Source organism: Candoia aspera, chromosome 3 (assembly GCF_035149785.1).
Source record: "Candoia aspera isolate rCanAsp1 chromosome 3, rCanAsp1.hap2, whole genome shotgun sequence".
Classification (NCBI taxonomy): Eukaryota; Metazoa; Chordata; class Lepidosauria; order Squamata; family Boidae; genus Candoia; species Candoia aspera.
Window position 1 is genome coordinate 60,954,417 of NC_086155.1, and position 16,372 is coordinate 60,970,788.

At 38.1% G+C, this 16,372-nt stretch overlaps 1 protein-coding gene across 1 annotated transcript in view; it reads right to left on the reverse strand.

Moving 5' to 3' along the window:
• TRABD2B (TraB domain containing 2B) overlaps positions 1-16,372 on the reverse strand; it is a 247,878-nt gene that overhangs the window by 76,705 nt on the left and 154,801 nt on the right. The window contains exon 3 of the mRNA XM_063300126.1: positions 8,749-8,895. Coding sequence (XP_063156196.1) covers positions 8,749-8,895 — 147 coding nt within the window. The remainder of the gene's footprint in view (positions 1-8,748; positions 8,896-16,372) is intronic.

Consider the following 16,372-nt stretch of genomic DNA (forward strand, 5'->3'; position numbering starts at 1 on the left):
CCAGCATAAAGATCTGAGATTCCTGCTGGTTTTCCATTCATGTATGAAATCAAAACAAAATCTATATTCCAGTCATTGACCAGCAAAGCATTATGCAACCAACCCAACGATTTGATTAGAACCAAATAGTCAAAACCAGAAATGCTCTCTGAATACGAATTCAAGATTTCTCGTCCAATGGTATAAACCTTTTCCCTCCCATTTAAGAATGAACCAAACCTAACCCTCTTAACTGTTTGAAATCAGCTTGGTGGTTTAATCCTCCCCTTTGCAATTGCTTATCTTCTCCCAAATCATCCCATATTTAGCAGTTTGAATCTGAAAAATACCCCACTCCTCACTCCCCAAAGTATGCACACTACATATTAACCGCAGTGTGTAGTTTGGCCTACACTTGTAAAGATGTTGACTCTAGAAAGGCAACATCTTTACAATAGTGTAACAGTTCGATCATGGTTTTCATAAGGTCCTGTTATCTCTCAACTACCATTGAGAGAAATCAAGATTTTGGCTGCCTCCTTTTCTAATGTTGTTTATTCATTTAGTCACTTCCAACTCTTCGTGACTTCATGGACCAGCGCACGCCAGAGCTTCCTGTCGGTCGTCAACACCCCCAGCTCCCCCAGGGACGAGTCCGTCACCTCTAGAATATCATCCATCCATCTTGCCCTTGGTCGGCCCCTCTTCCTTTTGCCTTCCACTCTCCCTAGCATCAGCTTCTTCTCTAGGGTGTCCTGTCTTCTCATTATGTGGCCAAAGTATTTCAGTTTTGCCTTTAATATCATTCCCTCAAGTGAGCAGTCTGGCTTGATTTCCTGGAGGATGGACTGGTTGGATCTTCTTGCAGTCCAGGGCACTCTCAGAATTTTCCTCCAACACCACAGTTCAAAAGCATCGATCTTCCTTCTCTCAGCCTTCCTTATGGTCCAGCTCTCGCAGCCATATGTTACTACTGGGAATACCATTGCTTTAACTATGTGGATCTTTGTTGTCAGTGTGATGTCTCTGTTCTTAACTATTTTATCGAGATTTGTCATTGCTCTTCTCCCAAGGATTAAGCGTCTTCTGATTTCCTGACTGCAGTCAGCATCTGCAGTAATCTTCGCACCTAGAAATACAAAGTCTTTCACTGCTTCTACATTTTCTCCCTCTATTTGCCAGTTCTCAATCAAGCTGGTTGCCATAATCTTGGTGTTTTTGAGGTTTAGCTGCAAGCCAGCTTTTGCACTTTCTTCTTTCACCTTCATCATAAGGCTCCTCAGTTCCTCTTCACTTTCAGCCATCAAAGTGGTATCATCTGCATATCTGAGATTGTTAATGTTTCTTCCAGAGATTTTAACTCCAGCCTTGGATTCCTCAAGCCCAGCTTGTCACATGATGTGTTCTGCATACAAGTTGAATAGGTAGGGTGAGAGTATACAGCCCTGCCGTACTCCTTTCCCAATCTTAAACCAGTCCGTTGTTCCGTGGTCTGTTCTTACTGTTGCTACTTGGTCGTTATACAGATTCTTCAGGAGGCATACAAGATGACTTGGTATCCCCATACCACTAAGAACTTGCCACAATTTGTTATGGTCCACACAGTCAAAGGCTTTAGAATAGTCAATAAAACAGAAATAGATGTTTTTCTGAAACTCCCTGGCTTTTTCCATTATCCAGCGGATATTGGCAATTTGGTCTCTAGTTCCTCTGCCTTTTCTAAACCCAGCTTGTACATCTGGCAATTCTCGCTCCATGAACTGCTGAAGTCTACCTTGCAGGATCTTGAGCATTACCTTACTGGCATGTGAAATGAGTGCCACTGTTCGATAGTTTGAACATTCTTTAGTGTTTCCCTTTTTTTGGTATGGGGATATAAATGGATTTTTTCCAATCTGATGGCCATTCTTGTGTTTTCCAAATTCGCTGGCATATAGCATGCACTACCTTGACAGCATCATCTCGCAAGATTTTGAACAGTTCAGCTGGGATGCCGTCGTCTCCTGCTGCCTTGTTATTAGCAATGCTTCTTAAGGCCCAGTCAACCTCACTCTTCAGGATGTCTGGCTCTAGCTCACTGACCACACCGTCAAAGCTATCCCCGATATTGTTATCCTTCCTATACAGGTCTTCTGTATATTCTTGCCACCTTTTCTTGATCTCTTCTTCTTCTGTTAGGTCCTTGCCATCTTTGTTTTTGATCATACCCATTTTTGCCTGGAATTTACCTCCAATGTTTCTAATTTTCTGGAAGAGGTCTCTTGTCCTTCCTATTCTATTGTCTTCTTCCACTTCCGCGCATTGTTTGTTTAAAAATAATTCCTTATCTCTTCTGGCTAACCTCTGGAATTTTGCATTTAATTGGGCATATCTCCCCCTATCACTGTTGCCTTTTGCTTTCCTTCTTTCTTGGGCTACTTCTAGTGTCTCAGCAGACAGCCATTTTGCCTTCTTGGTTTTCTCTTTCTTTGGGATGTATTTTGTTGCCGCCTCCTGAACAATGCTGCCAACTTCTGTCCATAGTTCTTCCGGGACCCTATCTACTAAGTCCAGTCCCTTAAATCTATTCTTCACCTCCACTGCATATTCCTTAGGAATATTAGTGAGCTCATATCTAGCTGATCTGTGGGTCTTCCCTAATCTCTTTAGTCTGATCCTAAATTGTGCAAGAAGTAGTTCGTGATCGGAACTACAGTCAGCTCCAGGCCTTGTTTTTACCGACTGTACAGATGTCCGCCACCTTTGGCTGCAAAGGATGTAATCAATCTGATTTCGGTGTTGTCCATCTGGTGAAGTCCATGTATAAAGCCGTCTCTTAGGTTGTTGGAAGAGAGTGTTTGTTATGCAGAGTGAGTTGTCTTGGCAAAATTCTATCAGCCTATGTCCTGCTTCATTTTGTTCTCCCAGGCCATACTTACCTGTAATTCGAGGTGTCATTTGACTGCCCACCTTAGCATTCCAGTCTCCTGTGATGAAAATAACATCTCTTTTAGGCGTGTTGTCCAGTAGGTGCTGCAGATCCTCATAGAACTGCTCTACTTCAGCTTCTTCAGCATTTGTGGTTGGGGCATATATTTGGATCACTGTGATGTTAGATGGCTTGCCCTGAATTCGAATTGAGATCATTCTGTCGTTTTTTGGGTTGTATCCAAGCACTGCTTTAGCCACTTTACTATTAATTATGAAGGCTACTCCATTTCTTCTGTGGTCCTCTTGTCCACAGTAGTAGATCTGGTGGTCATTTGATGTGAAGTGGCCCATTCCAGTCCATTTCTGTTCACTGACGCCCAGAATGTCTATCTTTAATCTTGACATGTCACCAATAACCACATCCAATTTGCCCTGGCTCATAGATCTTACATTCCAGGTTCCAATGGTGTGTTGATCCTTAGAACATCGGATTCGCCGTTCACCACCAGCACCGTCGGCCGCTAGCCGTCCTTTCGGCTTTGAGCTAGCTGCGTCATCACGTCTGGGGCTAGTTGAGCTCATCCTCTGTTCCTCCCCAGTAGCATTTTGACCATCTTCCGACCTGGGGGTCTCATCTTCTGATGGTATACCTACATATCTCTGGTTGTACTGATCCATTTAGTTTTCACGGCAAGAATACTGGGGTGGGTTGCCATTACCTTCCCCAGGGATCGCATTTAGTCTGACCTCTCTGTCATGACCTTCCTGTCTTGGGTGGCCCTTCACGGTTTAGCTCATGGCATCATTGAGGTGCTCAAGCTCCAGCACCACGACAAGGTAACGATCCTTTGCTGAAGCCTTTTCTAATACCCAAAACAAAAGGCTATGTGCAAGGATCAATTATAAATCAAATATATGTATATTCACTATTTGCTTGGAGTTCAAGCTGATGACAGGTTTTGTTTTCAGTTTGGAAAAACTCTAAGAACTGTATACAATTTTTATAGATTTGAATGAGTTAAAGGAGAGTCAAGTGTGTTCAGAAGTATGTACGAGATGTAATCGTGTTCTCTGCCTTCTGTTAAGAACAGATCCAGCCTCTTATGAATCAATAAAACTTAGAGCCTCTTACCATATTGAACTATCTTAATAGCAACAGTAACCATAATTCTTCCTCATTTAAGGGTCCCCAGGAATTAAATAATCCTCCTCCCAAATATTAACTTCTGATTTCCACAGCATAGTTTACAGTACATCACTGCTGAGAAGTAGAAGACTTTTAGCATTAAAAGGACAGGACCTGAGATTTGGGTGGCATGGACATTTGTGGTACAATAAAGTCAAGGCAGGGCTGCAACTGGAGGGGGGGGCAAGCGGGGCAGGTTAATGTAGATTTTAAAAATCACTATGTTAGACATGCCATATTGAGAATATGGAATAGATACAAATCCAGATTGTACCCGAAAACACCTTGTAACTCTCAGCACAAGAAACATTTTATAGACGAGAAATAATAGGCAAACACAAATGGTTAACATACTGTGAGATACTAGAATTCTATCAAGGGGAATACAAAATAAAATCAAGAAAGCAACTGATGGCAGAAGGACATAGTTGCCAATAGTTTTCCTATTTACAGTTATCACAAACATTCAAAGTAGACAAAAGAATTTATGTGTGGAATATTGTAAGACTGACTTTGAAATGGAATTGTGTGCAAATGATGAATATGTGATTGCTAAAATGTATAAACTTTTTTTGAAGTTTGAAACAGAACAAGTGAAAGAATGTATGATAAAGTGGGCTAAAAATTTGGTTATAATATACAGTTGGAACAATGGGAAAATATATGGTTGAAAGAACTGAAAATTATACTATGTCATAATCTTAAAGAGAACTTTTATAAAATGATGTACCGTTGGTATATGACACCAGAATAATTATCTAGAATGTATAAAGGTACTTCGAATCTATGTTGGAAATGTGAACAACAAGAAGGGACATTTTATCATGCTTGGTGGATGTGTAAAAAAGGTAGAAAATTTTGGATTCAGATACATACACTGATTCAGAGCATTTTAAAGATTAATATACAATTGAGACCAGAGGTCTTTCTTTTGCAATTGATAGACAAACAGAAAAAAATAATGGAACCTTGTTTTTATATATGATAACTGCAGCAAGATTATGCACAAAGATGGAAAGATTTGTCAATACCTACAACAGGGGAATAGTTGGTAAAGATGATAGAACTTGCTATGGTGACCAAATTGACATGTCTGATTAGAGAAAAGACAGTATCTACATTTATTGCCAACTGGAAACCCCTTACGGACTTCTTGCGTAAAACAGAAGAAGATGAATTTATAAGCTATGCTTTTGACAATTATAGATTATAGATTAGTATAGATTATAGAAAGAAGTGGGTCATGATGTAACTTTAGAAAAGAGATAAATCTACAATTGTACTTATAACTGCTGTAAAGATCAACAGCCATTTCTTTATATCTTCTACCTTTTTTTTCTTTTTTCTTTTTGCACTTTAGCTTTTTCTTTTACTTCCTTTTTCTTTTTTCCTTATTACTCTGTTTTAGTTTGTATTAATTTTTGCTCATGTTTTTAAAACTTTCAATAAAAATTATACTAAAAAAAAGCATGGCTTCATTCAATAGGTGTCAGCTGTTCTCCCCCTCAGTTATCTTAGGTCAGATATATGTATACATACATTTGCACTGCTTATGCAAATTTATAATAGGAGCCAATCGAAAAATTGTAAACCTAACTTCAGAGAATCCTCCTTATAGCTAATTCTCATGACAAAAAGAGCTAAATGAATATGGATATATGTCTGTTTATACTACCTCATAACGACTTCAGACAGCGGGGAGCTAGAAGGCTACAAACTTCAATCAGTTTAGAAATGCCACCACAAGCTGAGGCTATACGCTAGAAGTGCATATAGAGGATAGCTGAGTAGGAGATGAAGATTAAAGTGGCTGGAAGTTAGCATGGGCGTTGAAACGCTTACACAAATCAAACCTCAGGAAACGCTAATGGGAACATAAATGTAATCTGAACAGAGAAATCTTCCTTGAAAGCAAAGGCTATCCACTCAGAGAGGAATGAAGGAAAAATAACAACCCATCTCTGTCTTTGTTTTAAAGAATGCTAAGTTCTGTATCACTTTGACAGCTTGCCCAGAAACTCTGCTGTAAATTTATTAGCCAAGTATGTTGCAGAAATGTGTATAATGAAGTGAGCTGTTTTCTATTGTATTTCTCTGACATGCTTCAACTAAATAAACTTTGTCTTGTTCAGCCTTACTGAGATTAAATAAGGATTTAAGTGAGAAAACTATGGAGAGAAGAATGTAACACAATCACACCAACAATACAGGCTTTTGTTTGTTTTGTTTGCTGTTCAAGTTCCCAGTGGAAATTAAAATCAAGATGGTATAATTGATTTTGACTGCAAAACATGTGTTCTCCTCACTTTTTGTAATGGATATGTGAGATTTCTATTTTACTGTCACAGACAAGTTGCTGTTGATTACTATTTTTCAGTGAAATGTAAGCTTTTCCCCCCCTCTAGTTATTTGTAGGATAGTACTCTGTTTAGTTTAAAAACTCATTATCAGATATATCTGAGGCTTCCAAATTAATCCAAATGAGTTTAGTTGAAGTAATTTAAGCAGTGACACAGAAGTCCTTAAAGTGGATGGATCACATTCCATTGCATTACCTCTTGCTGGTGACAGTTACAGTTTTATAAACTGTGCCTGCTTGAGTCCCTTGCGTAGGGTGGAAGTTAGGAAACCACAGAAGCATTTCAAGGTTCATTATAATATAGAAGATCTAAGAGAAAGCCATGGATTCCGCCCAAAGTCATGTGACACACACATTATTATTGGATTATGACATTTTTAGGAAGTTATCTGGCCTCATAACCTATTTCCATAATGCTCATTTCCTCTTCAGATACAAACTCAATTATTACAAAATCTTTTGTCCTAATGAGAGGGAATTATGTTCAAAGGCCTTGCAAGCACTTGCAGTTAACGTTCTATTATGCACACATTCCTTTCAAAGCCTTTTAGTCCGTCATTAGATCAAAACACACAGAGTAATTCTAGAGAAACAATTCTAGGGGTAATATCTCATTGTTTCTCAAGGAAACCAGAGACATGTGAAGAACATAAGGATTTCCAGGGTATAGAGAAGACAAGTAGAAGAGTGGATAAGGCAAAATGAGATTGGCAAGGCAGCATTAGCTGGTCTGATCATTTTGCGGCTAGGATCCTTTGAGAAAGTTTAGAACAGTTTGTACCCACTGTATTGGGGGTCACATTACATGGGCAACCGTAGAACTGTGATTATAAGTATTTGAGCTATCTAGTACCAAGGAGCCCCAAGACTATTGTTCTGGATGCAAAGACTAATGCAACTTACTCCTATGAAAGCGATTTTCACATGTTCCAAGATCTCCTGCTGTCCTAGTTCCTAGAGTAGGTATTTATGGTTCTTTTAGGTGGAAATGCTTTGACCTTCTCCTAGCAAGGGCATCAAATCTTTTTTCTAGGCTATAATGAATTAGGCATTTTAAAGGAACCACCTGGGCCTGCCACCACCTTGGATTATTCCTTTTGCACATTTTTTTTTTGCATTGCTATTTTAATAAGCCTTCAACTGCCATTGTGAAATCGGTTATGGAGCACATTTGCTCAACTGCTTAACAGAATAGTCTGTAAGTAAAACACTCTTGATTTTGATTATGTGCCATCAAGTCATTGTTAGCAACCACACAGATTTTTACCAGAAAAAAATGGTGTATGAGGGACTATCAAAACCTTGAAGAGGTCCCTGGAAGAACTGTTGTCTTAAGACAATATAAAGGCCTTTGGGGGATTATTTGCTACTAATCACACCTCTAAGTCGTTGCCCAGTTCTACAACAGTTGGCTCCCAGGATAGCAGAGGTGAGGACTGCACGTTCGAGGTGCTTCCAAAGACCATGGAGTTTGTAACAACCATATTTTCAGGTTTGGAAAGACCTGGAAAAGGAATGAGGGCTCAGAAGATAATATTTTCTTCTTTCTGGTCCTCCTAATTTGGGGGTGAGGGGAGAGAATGAAGCCCAGCAAACATGACATGGTTGGATATAGATTCCTGTCCATATCACTATAATTAAATGAAACGAAACCAAAAGCTCTGAGCTGGGTATTATTAGCTATTGATTAATATGGAGCATCTCATATGTCACAGGAAAGTGGGACACATCACCAAAATCAGCAAGGTTAGTGATAAGAGATACATCTATAACAGAACAGGACCCACATTGAATTAGATCCAAAAAACTGTTTTAAAGGAGATCCATTTTGAGTTCTGACTATCATTAAAGTCTATGAACAAAACCAATGCTCTGTCTTCAGTACCTCTTCTTTAGTTCCAAGAGTAATTCTAATCAATCATGTACATTGAATCACAGTCAACTATAACATTTTTCCTTGAACCTTATGCCTATTTCAGAGTTTTAGCTACACTTCCATGTATACAATTTTTTTGTCTTTACTGCACAGAATTATAATTGCTGTACTGTAACTAAATTAGGGTTTGATGCCTGTGGATTTTGTAAAGTGTTTCTTATCTCTCCAGTGATAACTCAACTACTTGTTTGGGGAAATTAGGGTGGGGATAGGAAAATAGCATCAGGAGATACTTTTTTTAACTTCTCAACATATCTATTCAAGCCTCTGGAGGCCAAAGAAATGTGAAGCAGGAACTAAACAGCTGTAGTGGTGAGATGCTCAGTTGTGCCTTTTTGGTCTTCCCCTATATGTAAGACAATTATGAAGCCATCATACCTGTGAAGAATCATGGCTGAATATAACAGCATTTAGGTCGCCACAGTTGTAATGCTTGATGAGGTCTTCAGTCGTGTAAGGAGCCTGCCAGCTGCCAGCTCGAAGACTTTCATGTTGTAATAATGTTTGGTTCAAAGCAAACAGCACCTGAAACACATTGGAAACAAATACAAGTCATTTAGATGACAATATAAAGAATAAAACATATTTTATTTATTTATTTATTTATTTTCTATCCCGCCTTTATTAATTTTATAAATAACTCAAGGCTGCAAACATACCTAATACTCCTCCCTCCTCCTATTTTCCCCACAACAACAACCGTGTGAAGTGAGTTGGGCTGAGAGAGAGCGACTGGCCCAAGGTCACCCAGCTGGCTTTCATGCCTAAGGCGGGACTAGAACTCTCAGTCTCCTGGTTTCTAGCCCAGCACCTTAACCACTACTTTCCTAGTATGTTGGACTACAGCTTTCATAAATGTATAAATGCAACCCAACATATTCTTATGGGAATTTTAGTCCCATATATTATGAGGACACCAATTTGGGGAACGCTTCTCTAAGTCTTCTTTATAGCTCAGAATATTAGAATACATTGGTGCTTGTTCTTCCTCAGAATAAACTTATTGTTTTCAACTCTCAGCTCAGTCTCACCTTCTAGGAGTGGGAAAGCCCATGGACCTCCAAATAGTGATGGCTTACATCTCTCGGAAATCCTACTTATTGAGGCCAATGATGACAGATACTTTGTACTAGAGCAAAACACTAGAACAACGTCTTTTAATCCTGTTTAGAAGGTGGCTTCTTATTATAACGCTACAAAGAAGCTAACTTGGGCTCACACAAGGAGTTTTATTCTTATTGTCAAGCATCAAGCATATCCTCTCACTCCCTGTAATAAGCAACTAAACTAGCTTTTTTTTTTTTGATGTGGTGAAAATTCCAGCATACCTGAGAGATGGTTTGATATGCTAAGAGTTGCTCAGTAATACAGTAACAAGTATGTGCTTTGAGAAGAAGATATTATATGTTATACATATATTATAAAGTTTACAAAGCTTTACTTTATAGATAACAGATCAAAGGCTGACTAAGTTATCTACCAAGAGCATATCTTTTATATCCCTTTAATTAATCTAAATGTATTTATCCCTAGATTTAATTCAAGCCAAACATTTTAATAAATGTTGTAAATTTTAATAATCTTGGCACTTGCATACACACACACACACACACACACACACACATATAGTAAACTATATGTACGTACAAACGTACATACACACACATGCACTTCACTTATTAAGTAATCTAGTTATTAAGGACTTTAATATTCACGGGTTGAAGACTAATTAAACATAGGATCAGTGAGTAGGAATAATGTCTGTCTCTGTGCCTATTTCACTAAAATATGGGAACAAGCTCACTAAACCGTATAGTGGGAAAGCTGATGCTGTTGAAAAAATGGCAGCAATTTTAAGACAGCTTAGCACCATCTCTCATCTTTAGCCTCAATCGGTGGCAGCCTTATCATATTGCTCATATTTGGGAGTGGCATTGTCAAGTGATGTCCTCTCCCCTAAAGCCAAATCTCCCTTCTTGGACTGGAACACTAGATAATTCCAACAGAATCGAATATCTGTAGCTCAGGGTTGAACTGTGGAGTCCTTGGTGCTCTCTCTGAGCTTGGTTCCACACAAATCAGACTGGCAATTTTAATTTGAGCCACATTGCTAAAGGAATTTAAAAGACTAAAATGAGCAACTCTGCTATTTTTTTAAAAATAACTTATCTACATTATTATTTTTTAGATCTGGGCTAAATGTATATATCTTTGATAAACTCCCCAGCTTTTTCAAATAATAGTAAATAAAAATATGGTTGTTCGTGAAGGTAGAGTTTCAGGCACTTCCTGAATCTCAAAGGTACAAAAATTGATCATATGCATGACAGTGGATAATTACAAGAACTTCACCACGTACAGGGGTATATCTTGAATGTGTTTTTCACATGTTTATCTCACAGCAATAGCCTACCTACAGCTGTCTGAATAAAATCCAGGGTAGCTTGAGTAACAAAACTATTTTCTAGTACAACCTAAATAGTAGGTAACATGTCTGGAAAATAGCTTAACACGCAGGCATTTTACATCTCCCAAGCAACCATTTTTTCCTAAAGTTTTTATAAGTCCAGAATACAGAATCCACAGGAAATCCTCAGATGAGCTATTTCCTCTTCAGCCTACAAGCCTCAAAAGGCAAATCTTTTAAACCTATGCTTTCTGCAGCTTGTTTAGATTTAAAAAATACTAATCTCATATTTCACAGGTCATGGAAGATTCTGTAGCCTAGTCTTAGATGTATGACGAAAGCTTTGGACTTCTGAGAAGGGCAATTTTCAGAAAAACTATGATAGAAAGATCCCCAGACTTTTCAATCAATACATTTTTCAGGAATGTCAAACGCTCTGAGAATTTTTGTGATCTACCTTTAAATATATTTCAGATTATTCTTGCTACTTTATATTTTCTGGCCAATAATTTCAATAATATTTATTTGGTCAATGACCAGCAAAATTTAAAAGGACAAAAACGGAGTGAAACGAAGAGATACAATAATATACTACCGACTAATAAAATAGATCACATAATAATATAGCATTCACTCCTCTATTACTATATTGATACATTTGTTACCCAGGTAGTGTGAATCTAAACCATTAATAAGTATAACATAAAAAATATATATCCCGTAACAATTTATTAATTAAGATATTCAAATTTAAAAGTAATATTTAGAACAAGAGGGATTACTTTAGCCGATTCTGTCTTACTTTCATTGTGGCAACACAAAATTTGGCTACTGCACATGTAATGTATGGTTTTAGATCCTGAAGAAGATAGTTCAGGTAAAAATTATCTGGATTACCAGGGAATTTATCTGTTAGGGGCAAAATGTAAATTGACCTAATGTCCCTACAAAATTTGCAACGTGATAATCAGGGTGAGAGGGGTTTCAACTTCCTCTTCACCACATGGGCAGATACGCTCAGCTATGGGGATTTTACTAGGCCTGCCTTGAAGAAGTACAGATGGAAGAATATTGAATCTAGCTTTAAAAAATGCAATTCTCAACTTAGGCAAAGTCAAGTTTTGCAAATAACTTGCTGGTTTCCATATGCCTCTGTTTATTCAAATTGTATCATGTTGGGGCAGCCTGTTAACTTCAATCTGGAACTCCATGTCCCTTATTCTTTGAATGATTAATTGCTTAGCTTGATCATAACCTAGTGATGTTAAGAATAGTGGAGAGGGCCCATATGAAGCCAGCTTATACTCATCCGCCTGCTTCCAGGATGAAGAGAAGTCACCTGTTAGGATTCTGCACATTCTCAAGAGCTACGTTCCATGTATCACAGAGCTGCGTTCTCCAATTTTTAACCTGCCCTATTTTTAGATAAGTTATTAGATTTCTAGAGTACGTAACAAAGATAACTTGTGTTCAGATGATTTATGTGCAATGCACTAAGAAAAAGAGCAGGGTTTGCTTTGCTTTTGTGACCCTGACCCCTGCTTACTCCCCCAGTGGACACTGCTGGTGATGTGCAGAGTTGTATAAAAATGTAACAATTCAGGCAAAAGGACATTTTGAGCTGGTGAAAGAGCTCAACATTCGGGCCTAACAAACAATGCTCAGTTGTTGCGACAAAAATTGTTCACTTTTCTTATACCTTCCTAAGCTATACTCAGTCATCTCTTTTGTTGATTTTGACAATGTTAAGCTCTAAAAAAATAAATGTAAGGTTACTTAGAATGCTGCCAATTGTAAGGAAACAGAACGCTCTTCATAAAGCACGGTTTTATTATGCACCAAAGTCTTCAACTCCAAATCAAAATGTCATCGCATTAGTTTCATAAATGGAGCAAGTAACGGTTTAAAAAGCTAATCATTTCCCTTTGAGAATATTTGGTGCACTTCAACTTTAGAAAACTAGTTAAGATTTTCTTATTATGAGACACCTTTGGAAAATTTGGTTCTGTCGCTGAGCCTTTCTCCCTTTTCCTCTCTTTAATATATGTATGAACCAGCAGGTGTTTTACCCCACCTGAAGCATTGTTAATCCAGCAATGCTCTGTGTTTAATTCTGGTTATTTACAACCAATGACAAATTATTTGTTTCAATTTATTTGCTCTAGTAGCAAACTGTAGTGTGCATAACATTTCCTTCACCAGTTTTTCACTATAGCACTAATTCTTTGGTTTAGTGAAATGGTTTTATGGTTTACAGAGGACTTGGACCTAGTTCTCCATGATCCAGTTATGATCCAACATCTTAGCCCTGTCTTTTTTTTTTCTCCAGTATCTTACCAGTATTCACTCACAATACCCTGCATTGTTTTGAAAGATCACTATCATTGCTTTCTCATTCATTAATGGCCAGAAATGAAGCACCCTTGTAAAGGTTGCCTACTCCAACATACTCAGTCTCACAAGCTCGAGCTTTAAGATAACTGATTTATTAAAGGAATAGTGTGCAGATACAGACAAAGCTGAGAATAAAGCAAAAGCGCGCGAAATACAAATCAAATACTGTTGCCTCAATCCAACTCCACCCCGCGCCCCATCGTAGCAATCACCCCATGCCAGATGCTACCCAGCGTCACAAACCGGCCTGGGAAAGCAACCTTGAGGAAAGTCACCAACCCAAGCATGCATTCCAGAGATTACAGCCTCACAGGGCTGGAAATTTCCAAGAGGGAAACACGGAGCAAGAGAGTGACATGTGAAGCGTTACGATGTATACCAAACATTGAAAAGGGGAACATGACAACCCTTTAACTATTTTGGGATTCCTGCACTGAGCAGAGGGGTGGATTCAATGACCCAAGTAATCTTTCCAACTCCATGTTTTTATTATGACAGTAAAGGTGACAAAACTGCAAAGGATAACTTAAGGAAAATACGTATTTTTTCATTAAAAAAAATTAATGAAATGTTTTTAAAATGAAATGAAATGAAAACCTTACAAAATAGAAGGGTAGAATCATTTAATGCAGTGCACAAAATGCAGTGTTGGTTCATATGATGTGGCCATGTGCAATCAAATTATTTGTGTGAAATTCATGTATCAATTTTGCTGTGGAAGATTCATTGGTTTTTGAAAATGGTTATGCTCTTTTGAATTATGTATCAATGGTTTTGAAAATAACAGAATAATAGCACTACTGCTCATGTTATTTGTTGCTTCTGTTTTAATTTTATCCCTGTCTTATTTTTTTTTCTCCCAGTTCCATTCTGAAATAGAAAACATTGCTGTAATCAAAGATGCTTAGGCTTTTTCATAATTTAATTTGAGTGAGCAATGGCCTTTTGAAAATGCAAAACACTGTAAGCATTCCATAAGAATCTATCTTATAAAATAATCACTAATTTTGATACAGTTCAGCAGCCAAATCTAATCACTCCATGTGACATGGAAGTCCATCAATTTAAAAAATAGTGTTCTTTCCATCGGGCAGGAGAAGATGGATCTAAAGATAGCAGCCAAGAAGATCCTTCTCTTTTCTGATTCTGAATGTAAAGGAAGCTACATTTTTATCTTTTAGATAACTTGTAACTGTGAGGAACATTCCAACTGCTGCATATATGGGAATTTTCCTACTTTCTGTTCTCAGCAGCACCTTTCTGCTCTCTGAAACAAAATATTGGAGAAATATCTGGAATGGCATCACATAAGAGACTAGTTCTTATAAATATATTTTAAACAGGTATGCAGGTATGTCTTTCCAAGAGACTATACTTTTCAGGGGGAAACAACCTATATTCACCAGACCACAAACTTTACCATATTTAAATATAAACAAACATAAATCAGTTTTAAATTAGTTCTGACCAAAGCCTTTGAAATTACCCTACTTTCATCCAGAGATCTCACGCTTCCCTAAAATTCCCAAGATGTCTTAGAGAAAATTAGGGCAGTCAAACCAGTTTAGATTTCAGCAGTAGATGTATCCTGGGGAAATGAAGTCAGCTAGAGTTGGCTTCCAAAAGTCAGCTACTTGGCAAGAAAAGATGCCTCAAAGGCAATTATTCATGTATGGTTCAATATTGGTAAAGACAGGACCTGTTCTGTCACAAGCCAAGGTTGTCTCAGGTTGCATATTTGGAATAGGCAGAGGAATAAGCATTCAGCCATTCTTTAGTGCTTTGCCCCTGTCTTTTCCACTACCTGCTCTTTAGTTAGCCACTTGGTACCTCTTGTACAACTTTCTGATTTTTTAAATCATCAACTACTGCAGTCACTTTGTTGGAGCAGCACTCCTAGTCTGCAATCTGTATGTTCTAAGATATCTCAGTATTTAGCCTCTAGCCTTATATGTTGCCCAAGAGACGTATCTTTCATACACAGGTGTCCAGAGGGGGTGGGGACAATGGAGGACAAGTGATGAAACACATGTTGAGACACTGCAACACAAACTCTACCCCTTACACGCTTGCACACAACATCACCATGCAACTACAAATGGAGAAGCGTGAATCATGGTGTCACAGTGTACGTTTCACCATTTTGGCATCATAATACCTTCATTAAGGAAATACGCTTGGGGACAAGACCCAATTCTACTCATCTGTAGAAACAGATAATTGCTAGTGGAAAAAGTGCTTCAAAATATTTACTGTACATACTTTGTGAACACCTCTTTCAAATATTTTGCACAATTTTAAATTTTAATAGGACAGAACGGGAAAACTATTTAATAGATGACTGGGGATTTAGATTTAAAGATTTCGTTTCTTCTGTGTCTACCTATTCCTTTTCAGAATATGTCCCTGATGTGCTAACCCAAAAGCTGAGGATAGCCTTGAACTTAGAAAAAGTTAGACATCCCTGGCACGTGGGCTAGGCAGATATAAAACAGTCAAATTCCCATATATCTCTTAAATGGTACTAAATGATCACGCTGTTAGATGTTTGTCTAAATTCTGTAATTCTGTTAGCTTCCTGAAAATGGTTAGTTTTTCCTTCCCGTCCCTTACTCACTCCATGTTCTGACAGGAGGTTGATAACACTGTGAAAGCCACCTTCATGAGGTCAGTGTCAAGGAAACAAACCCAGAAAAACAGGTCCAGGGGGAGCCACTTAAAAGACTCCACCAGTGTCAGAAAGAAAGCTTGTCTGAACCTGACATCCTATAATGACAAAAGGGCTTGGTTTCTTTGAAGGGACAATGAAGGAAGCAAAAGCCATGAAATTATCTGCTAGAATTGTTGTTTGCAAAATCATGCCCCCTGTTAAAATTCCTCATAAAAGCCTTACCCATAGTTGGTTCCATATGCACTCAAAGCCTCATTGTTATTACTGCTGAAAGGCAGGAGTAGTTAATCGGCTGTGGTTTGGCAGTGACCCGGGGAGACCTTAAGACCTTGATTTTTCCCTTTCAAATTGCTAATTAACCAGTTTAATAAAATGGTTTGAATTTGACCAAAGAATTCACTTTAACCGCTATGCATCCTTTTGGGCTGTTGGTTATAAACCTTGGAATTAAATGTTTGTGCCAACAAAATGCAGCCACAAAATTTTAGCTGAGTTACTGAGCATGCCATATTAAGCAGGCTGAAGGTTTC